A 9,360-nucleotide genomic window follows, 5' to 3' on the forward strand; every position below is an offset into this window, starting at 1 on the left:
ACTTAAGGGCATTTCTAACCGATCCCTTAAAGATAGTGGAGTATCCGATGGAGTAAACCGGACCTAACTGACCCCCTATATATAAAGGAGTAAAACAAATTTCATTTTCAGCCACCGAAACACATTCCTTTGGTTCTTTATTTCATACAACGACATTTTGATACAAAGAAAACAAGAACCATAATTAGACATTTTAAAAGATATCAAACTTTCATAACTGCTCCCACTAGTTGGATTAATATCTTTTCTATGTCTTTATTGTTGATCTGTAGCTTCGCGAGCTTCCACACTTCTTTCTTCCTCGATTCCAAAGAAGTAGATGTTGCTTCGCATCTGGTCTCATCTCTAGTCTTTATTCCAGCAATGAGTGCACGAGCATCTATCAATTTTCCTGCTATCAATAGATCGATGTAATCTTCTTCTCAATACCAAAACTTGCATTCATCCTACACACAAATTAGAGCAACAATGAGCTACCGAAATGCGTCGAATTTGGTGAACAACCTAATGAAAAGAAACACATACATGATCTTTTTTGCACTTGAAGAACACCCATCTGGGATATTCCGGCGTGGTTGAAACTCGGCGCACCACCTGCCGCGGGCAATCGTCGCACTTTATGAACGACAACGGTGAGCCGACGAGCTGTTGGGCCAGCGCCGAGCCCGGGTGACGGTTGGGCATGTCTTTGCCGGCGAACCGCCGACGGGAGAGATCGGGGTGGCCAGAGGCGGAATCAATACCTGCATGTGGCGCGGAGGCGTTGCCGAGGCTGTGCAGTCCGGTACCCGGCCAATCCATGGCAAGGTGCAGTCGCCGGCGGCCGGATGCGCCAAATCCAGCGGCGGACGCGAAAGCCACAGATCTACCGGTTGTGCGCCGTCGACGGGGCGAGAGGGCACCAATCTGGTTGGTCAAGGACCACAGCGGAGGGTAGTGGGAGGGGCGACACCGGCGAAGATGTGGTGCGGGAGTGGAGCGCATGAGGCAGAGGAGGAGAGTGGACTTTTTACTCAGCCACCGAGTGGTGGAGTAAGGGAGGCGGGGCGTGGCTGAGGATAATTTATGCTCCACTAGCGCCGATTGGGGATTGGCTAGGTGCCGGTTAAAGGAGTAAAAACCCACGCCTCTAATCAGTTATTGGGGATCGGTTAGAAATGCCCTTATTGGATCCGGCCCAGAGGAGAGGTCATTGCAATTTGATAATAGACTTGAATGGACCTTCAAGTAACACAAGCTATGCGAGGTGGTACATGGATTCAGATGCGCAATACTTGGAGCAAATCTGAATGTGCTTTAGCAAAACATTTCCTCCATATACAATACGATCAACACTAATCACAAACAATTACACATGATATATACCGGATCACAAGCGCTACAATTCCTCCTTGTTTTCTTATAGCAATTTCATCGCTACACCATCATCATCGTCATCATCACACCAAAACATGTATTTACACATCCTCGATCCCTTGATCCGGCCACCTGATCGACCTTAATTACCCCGTCATCGTCTGGAAAACAAGCAAGCACGCACGTACCTACGGCGCGGCTCTGAATGCCTACCTCTTCCTCCCTTCAACCCAGCGAGATGGATCTCTTCGTCCTCCGCTGGTCAGCAGATGGATGGATTACTACGTACGTACGTACTAACTTCTTCTGCGCCATCATCGATCTCTCTCTGCTTCCGCCATTGCTTCGTGATCGAGCACAGCTTAGCTTATGGCGGACTCGCGCGGGCGGGCCGCCCAGAGCGTGCTGAGCGCGCGGAGGCGCTGGAAGTAGTCCCCCAGCACGAGCAGGCCCTTGGCCGCCTGCCGCGTCGTCAGGATCCTGTGCATGTTCTGCAGCGTCTCCTGCCGGAGATGGTCCGCCTGCAACACCCACGACGACAATGCCATAAGTTAATCTTCAGAGTTTCAGATCATGGATGGGTCGCCGGCGGCGGCGCCGATTTAGGTACCTGCTGCACGAAGCCGACGAGGCCCTTGAGCTTCTCGACGGCGCCGACCATGTAGGCGTCGGGGGCGGCGAAGGGGTCCGTGAGGGACTCGGCCAGCGTCTGCTGCAGCTTCTGCATGCCCTGCGACAGCGCGTCCTCCGCCTGCGCCGACGTCAGCTGCAGCGCGTACACCGCCACCGACTGCGGCTCCGACATCGGCTGCAGCTGCGGGCTCAAGATCTGCGTGCCAGCCACACACCGGTCAACCCCCGACGACGACGATAACAACGGCGATCATCTTTCCGACGATAACAACGTACCTTGAGGACCTCGGAGGGCCGGAAGCCGCCGATCCAGAGGAAGAAGCGCTCGGCGGGGGACCTCCAGAGCCCCGACATGACGCAGAAGACGTCGGCCTGCGCGGCGGCGCCCTTGATCCGGAAGAGGTTGTCGTAGTTGGCGAGCCCGGTCTGCACCATCACCTCCAGCTCCAGCTCCGACGTGCCCTGCCCCGGCTGCAGCGCGCTCCGCAGCTCCTCCGTGTTCCGCTTCTGATCGTCCACCCAGTGGCCGTACGCGATCTCGAACGCCGCCACGCCGGGGTCCATCATCTGCCCCGCGGCCGCGAATCCGAGGTGGCCGGCCGAGCCCCCGCGATGCAGGCTCGTTCCCGGGTTACCCCCGTACATGCCTTGCTGCTGCCTGGTGCGCTGCAGCTCCTGCTCCAGCTGCGCCAGCTTTATCCGGCTCGACTCCAGCTGCTGGATGTATGCCTGTGGCGAAGGAAGGAAGGAGCACAACAATGGCGTCAGTCAGTCGCTGGTGTGAATCATGCCATGGCTTCCGATGTTCAAGATAATCAGAATGCTTATAGGTAGTGTACCTTTTTTCTGAGGCGACTTTTCCGGGCAGCCTCTCTGTTCTGTGCAAGTCTTCTCATGACCTGAGCAAAATCATCTCTTATTAATTTATATGTGCAACAGTGTCATTTCCCTCTTGCAAGAATCAATCAGATTAGCCTGGGAAATGGACAACTGAAGCTAATTGTACTTTGGAGAACAGTAATCTCCTTTGCCCAGCACATTTAAGGAAGACTAACTATACAGTAGCATGCAGCTTAAGATGTGATGGAGCGATTGATGGTTACCTTTTCCTTGGGCTTGCTCGCTCCCTGATCGGCCGTCTCCAGTTCGTCCATGTGTGGATCCTCATCCAGCTGCAGAGACCACACCAAAATGAGTAGAGAGAAAGCGTGAACCAGCTGAGGAGGAGCCAGCGAGCATGAATCTGTCGCGTACCCCTGCGTGGTCGAACTTGGCGTCGGGCTCCATGATGCTGGACCCGCTGGTGGCCTGGCCGCCGCTGTCCACCTTGTAGGGCTCGCTGCTCCACATGCCCAGCGCCGGCTGCAGCTGGGGCTGCTGGTGGTGCTGCTGCGGCGGCGGGGCGCGCTCGTACATGGCCATCCGGAGGGGCGCCGGCGCGTACTGCGCCGCCGCCGCCGACGACATGTACTCCGGCGGGGACGCGCCGCCGGTGCCGCTGAAGAACCAGGATAAGAATCAGCACACAGGAGTTGCAAGCAGGGGAACTGGGGATGGACTTGCGTGGGTACTAGGTACAGCAGCACTAAGCTACAACTATGGGCTAGGCCGGTAGGTGGCAGGCGCAGAGCGCCAGATAGATATGCTCCCGGCGTGAGCTGAGCCGAGCGCCACAGAGCTAGCGCAGCGCCGGCGGTGCGACCGAGCTGACAGCGTACGCAACAGATGATATATGCTGCTGGGCCGGTGACCCGACGACGATGCTCGGATCTGTCGGTGGAGGGAGGCGATGGAACGCGCGCACGAGGGAATCCGGGCCGAGGAGTGGCCGCTGGTCACCGGCGGGCTGGAGTGGTGGAGGTTTGAGCCTGGATGGAATCTGGAGGCGGAATCCGGGGGCGCGTAGCGTGGCGTGGACAGGAGGAGAGCCAGCGCGACGGGCGGGGAGTGGGCGCGCCCCGCGGCCGGCCCGACCCTTTTGGCTGTGTCCTGGCCTTTGGCGCTTGCAAAGGCGGCCGTGAGGTGGCCTTGGCCTCTTCCCTTCGCGCCCCGGGACAAATGAAACGTCGCCACTTGCCGAGGGTTTACTTCACTTACGTGCCCAGAGCGGCGACGCCGACGGCGACCGGTCCGGTCCGTTCATCACCGTTGACGTCACGTCTCCCATAATGCTTCCGTAGTACGTAGTAGAATGAACACAGCGATGGCACCACCATACCTTCCGACGCTAAAGGCCGAAGCTTAACCGTGCGTGCCCGTGTTATCACGTCAAATCCGAGCCCATGTAGCGTCAAGGCCGCCATGATTCATCGGCGACCACCGCGGCGAGGCATGCACGGTGGAGGGATGTCTACCACTACTTGGCATGCAGGAGCTCCACGAGTAGTGGAGGATTTTTCACTGCTGTTGCTACTACTACCGGGCGGGCCAGCGCACACGGGAGAAAGAAGAGAAAGAAAGAGAGAGGAGGAGGAATCAATCAACAATGGTGCTCCAATAATTGGCGCCGGAGCGGGAGCGGGGCCCTCCCCCACCCCCTGGCTTTCGCGGCAAAAGCCGAGGCTCGAGTTAGGCCTGTCCGTCCGCCTATCAGCCACTCCAGCACACGACGCAAGGGTCTCTATCTATCTCCATGCCCGGCCGGCCGGCGAACCCCACCGGCCACCGCGCACCAACGACACCCGGCCGATCTTGCGTCCAGGTTCACCGGCCCGGCTCCGCCGTGCTCACTTGCAGCCTAGGTTCCCTGCGGCATATGATGCTAAAAACTCAACACGTGTCCCGGGAAGACAGACCAAGGAAAGATTGCTGATTGGGTGGTCAGTCAGTGAGTTGGTGCTGATCCAATGGCGACGCACTCACACACCGGCTCACTGCTCACTGCTTTAGGGCTCAGAGCGAGGAGCAGTGCCGCAGCCGGAGTGGCATCGATCACCTCCGCCTTGACATCTCCTGGCTGTGGCTGGGTTGGTTGGCCATGACGCAGAGCGCGCCCCCTTTCTCCTCATCTTCTCCCAGTGCACCCCGCACCATTTTCACAAAAAATTCAGCGACACTACCATGGCCGGCCTCGTCGTGTCGTGCCGTGTCATCTGCCCGCGCCGAGTCAACTCTCTATGAGCATCTCCACCAGGCCAGAGAGACCCGATGCCAAACGCATGGCTATCACTCCTCACAAGACAACACCGACCGATCACTCTTGAGGAAAAAGCACGAATTCAGAGTTTCAGACTAACCTACTGTGGCCTTAAGCGCAGATTCAGGCCAGCACCAATCACCGGCCGACGACGTGACCTGTTGACAAAAACTCTGTCCGGCATGCTAGCCTGCGTTTCTACGGTCGCTATTAGGCGGAGGGACAAAGCAGAAGGGAGCATCTCGCCTCCCCCTCATGCCTTCGGAGAATCGGCACAAGGGTATCTCCCTCTAGCTAGTTCGATGTGCCATTTCGATCCTAAGCAACACATGGTGATTCTTTCTTCTTCTTCCCTTTTCTTTTTCAGGGCTCCTCACAACCATGGTGGTTAACACCTGGCAGTGCATGCTTTGCTTTGCTAACACACTCACTCACTGAACCACTGCTCGCTGCTTTCCCTGATGCCAAACTCATGGCTCTAACAGGACTCGCGCCGATCCTTGACGCGCCCCCTGTGCGGAAAACGGCTACCGTGGCATGGGGTGCAAAGTGCAAATTGGGAGCAGGAAAACCTTTTTCCGGCAGGGGGTTTCTACGGCTGTTAGGGGGAGGAACAAAGCAGGGCATCTCCCTCCCCTGTAGTATTATACTTTCAGAGAAGAATTGGCACAAGTTATCTCCCTAGCTTGATGCACCATTTCGATCCTAACGTGGCGATTCCTTCTTTTCTCCTTTCGATGGTGCTTAGTCTAGGATTTTGCTTTGCTTTGCTTTGTTAATGCTATTATTAAACTGACATGATCTCACTTTGGAGGGATGCACTAGCCCACTTGCCAGCTCCCACCGGAGACCATCAATCAGTTTGCATCACCATCAACAAGTATCAAATCTAATGCAAATTGCCGTGCAAGTGCGCGTTAATTAATTATTAAGCGATGCTAGTTGCTAAGTCTCCTCTCTGCCTGCCACCTTGTTTTTCTATTACAGAGTTCAGACAGACTATTAATGCAACAGCTGTGACTATACTATTCATGAATTCACAGAGGAGAATCAGATGGAAAAACTGTGTAGGAGAATTAAGAGGAACGGATCAAGAGAAATAGATACGCACCTAAGCTTGTGGATGTTGAAGTGGTCTTCCAGGTACCCAGGGTAGAGCTCCATTGTGTCCTCAATCCTTATATCATGCTACCTGGTTTGATCTCCCTTTTAGCTAGATGATACACCTGAATTGATCACCTCATATCTGTCAGATGGCGAACAAGAATTCATTTACCAGAAAGGGGAAAAGGAATACGAGTTGTGTGATTCACGAGTACTCAAAGTTATTATGCGGTCTCTAAGGTTGTCTAGTGCTGCAGGAACATGGAGGAAGATATGGTCATAGAAAAATACGCCAACGAGGATACATTCCTTTGGGAGATAACATATAGAAATTTGAGCAATTGTTCGAGCCACTTTATTCCGGCTATGTAAATATTCCCACCAACGTATGGTTTAGGAGAGCTATTCCAGAGTTATTGGAGAAGCGAATATGGTTACTTCTGTACCATTGTACTAGCAATTTGCAGTCCCATTCAGGGTAAGCAAAACAAACAACAAATTAGACAAGACTAACAGAGCTTTAAATAATTATTAAGCATGACTTAGACGGTACGGCTGTTGATGAGAAGATGAAATCTGTCTGGGCACCAAGAACTTTCATGTCTTTCTTCCACTACAGCAAGAACTAAAATAGATACACAAGCCATGTATTTGCAGGCTGTACTATGATGTTTTTTCTTGCCACTAAGATGGTAACTCCGACAGAGACCTTACTTATCATTTTTGGATAAGAAGACCTCACTTATCATTAATCATAGCCCACAGTAATAGCAGCCAAGAGGTAGGACTGAGCTTGATCTTGACTATATCAGAAGCATACTCAAGGAGCAAACAAGCAAACAAAGTCAACAGACAAAGAAGGCTGAGAAATTCAGTACCCGGCTGCGGTCTTCTAGTCGACGATAAAGGAGGATGGCTTCCTTCAAACCCACAGCTCCACAGCGAAAAACTCGATCGGCGAGCTTCGAAGCACAAGAGGGAGACTCCTCCACAGATGTGGTCTGGCCGAGCTTGAGAGGGCACCAAGTTGGGCAGATGGAGTGATGCGGCGTTATATAAAGAGGCAAAGAGCCGAGCCGGCTGCCTTCTGTTGGAAAGGGGGAGCCAAAGTATAAAGAGCCCTTGAGTATCTAATATTATCACCTGGGCCTCCCCTCTCATGCTTAAGGATGCACTAATTATTCTTTCCGTAAACTAGTTGGCTATGTGCAGAGTTGCTTGCACACTGGGACTCTTAGATTACTTCAGCGCACACATCATCGATCACCTAACCAGCCAGCCTAGGGAGGAGAAAGTGTGCTCATGATTCTGACGGAGGGGAAAGATGGTAACTTTCAGGTGTAAAAAGAAGCTTGAGAGCTTTTTTAAGCCTGTGTTTTTGTTTCAGGCACACACATATATACACACTTGGTTGCTCGGACGGATCGACACATTGGCGGCTCAATAATTTCAGGTTGCGCAGGTGATTGGAACTGCCAGGGAAAGGCATGGCATCAAGAAGCTTCCTAGAACATTATACTAGAAAACCACCGAGCAAAGACGGTTAAGTGATACGCCAGATTCATTGTCACTAGTTCACTACTGATTAGGCAGAAAGTTCCTTGCCACAAGGCTCATCAGACATGGTAACATTTCACTCACAAAGTGGTAATAACAGCGCAGAAGAGACCCCCACTGGCTATACCCCCTAAACTTGTGATAGGTTGTTTTACCCACAGCCCACAGGTATCCAGACAGTGCTACTTACAGGCTTGCAGCACTGGGGTCATGTCAAGTTGTTAACCACTAAACTGAACTTGAACCAGTAACTCAATGTGTTAGGGTGGGATTTTGGATGTGGTGTGGTGGGGTCTGATTAAGGCAAGCAGGATTTAAGTAATACACACATCTTGTGATGAGTGATGAGTGATGGCCCTATAATGGGGGTCATGTTAGATTCCATGATGCAATTGAGGGACATCATCACTAGAGATTCACCTAATTGTGTACATGGTGGAACTTGCCATTTCTGGGGTATCCCCTCCTGATCACCAAACCTCTAAGCCTCCTAAAATAAGAAACCTGCCTCCTCTGCTACCTGTCGTCATTTCTCCTAGCCATAGCTGCTTAATTATTTGCCGGTGCATCGACACGTTTCTTTGATCACCCGTGTCATCTCGACGGTTCCGTTCTCCATCGGGAAGGACACATCATGCTAATCACTTAACCGGCCTTCGGATATCTGAAGCTCTTGATTCCCTGCATAATTGAGCGGTAGCCATGCCTATCACATCAACACAAAGCAAAGCGGCACCGTAAAATTCAGTCAGAGTGCAATCACATGTAAACCTTTTCAGAAATTTGTTCGAAATTTTGCCCGGTTTTCGCAGACCCATTCGAAGCCGCCCCGTTGCCGGGCAATCATTGCGTCCACGTATCATCATCTTTGCCCGAAAGCAAGAAGGGAATACACCGGTGACTCTAAAAAAACTCCTGATTGAGAAACAGAGACGATCGGGGAAGGAATATATGTGTGTGCACACTGCACACGCGCACACAGATGATAGATTTTATGTGCGTGGTGGGGGCGTGCATGCACCTACTCACCACCTCTTTTGTGAATGGCGTAAGGGTGGTGCGTGACGACGAAGAATTCCCGCTTTGCCATAAAGGCGCCAAAAGACGGGGAACCTTTCGACGGCCAACCTAAAGGAAGAAGAAGATAAGATAAAAGCACTAGCGTACGCAGCAGCAGCAGCAGCAGCAATGGCGGATCGATCCATCGATTAATCAATCGAATTCGTTAGTGGCGGTGTGATTAAGCTAAGCTAAGCTGACGGTGACGATGATGCGGTCTCCGTTGCGGTGCATCCAAAACCAATTAACAAGAAGGGAAACATTACCTTAAGACGGGGGGCCCTCGCTGATGGCAGCCGTTGGTGTTCGTGGGCGTCGCTGTCCCGCTGCATTTCTCCGTTTTGTTTTTCGGACGAGAGCAACGCCATTGATCGCCGGACCATTGCTTTGGGGCTTCGACCGGCCGGCCCTTCTTTCCCGTCGTCGTCGTTCTTGCCCTTTTGCCCGTCCTGCCCTTTTCGATGTTCATCATGTTTGTGTAGTACGATTCAGGGGGAGATTTATACCCTGCCGTC

At 52.7% G+C, this 9,360-nt stretch overlaps 1 protein-coding gene across 2 annotated transcripts; it reads right to left on the minus strand.

Annotated features, from left to right (window-relative positions):
* Positions 1-1,274: 1,274 nt before the first annotated feature.
* LOC125540145 (transcription factor TGAL6) lies at positions 1,275-7,334 on the minus strand. Of its 2 annotated transcripts, none has more exons than XM_048703736.2 (8): positions 7,108-7,334; positions 6,237-6,371; positions 3,244-3,487; positions 3,093-3,161; positions 2,829-2,888; positions 2,266-2,718; positions 1,967-2,185; positions 1,275-1,877 (listed from the first exon to the last, which is right to left on the minus strand). In XM_048703736.2, exons 2-8 carry the CDS (start codon positions 6,287-6,289, stop codon positions 1,719-1,721), a joined length of 1,257 nt encoding a protein of 418 aa, XP_048559693.2. In that variant the 5' UTR covers positions 6,290-6,371; positions 7,108-7,334; the 3' UTR covers positions 1,275-1,718. The 2 variants fall into 2 exon arrangements, with proteins under 2 accessions (XP_048559693.2, XP_048559692.2); XM_048703735.2 differs by having other exon boundaries at positions 6,237-6,351; positions 7,108-7,321.
* Between the last annotated feature and the right edge of the window lie 2,026 nt (positions 7,335-9,360).

Source organism: Triticum urartu, chromosome 2A (genome assembly GCF_056163025.1).
Source record: "Triticum urartu cultivar PI428250 chromosome 2A, HENAU_Tu73, whole genome shotgun sequence".
NCBI lineage: Eukaryota > Viridiplantae > Streptophyta > Magnoliopsida > Poales > Poaceae > Triticum > Triticum urartu.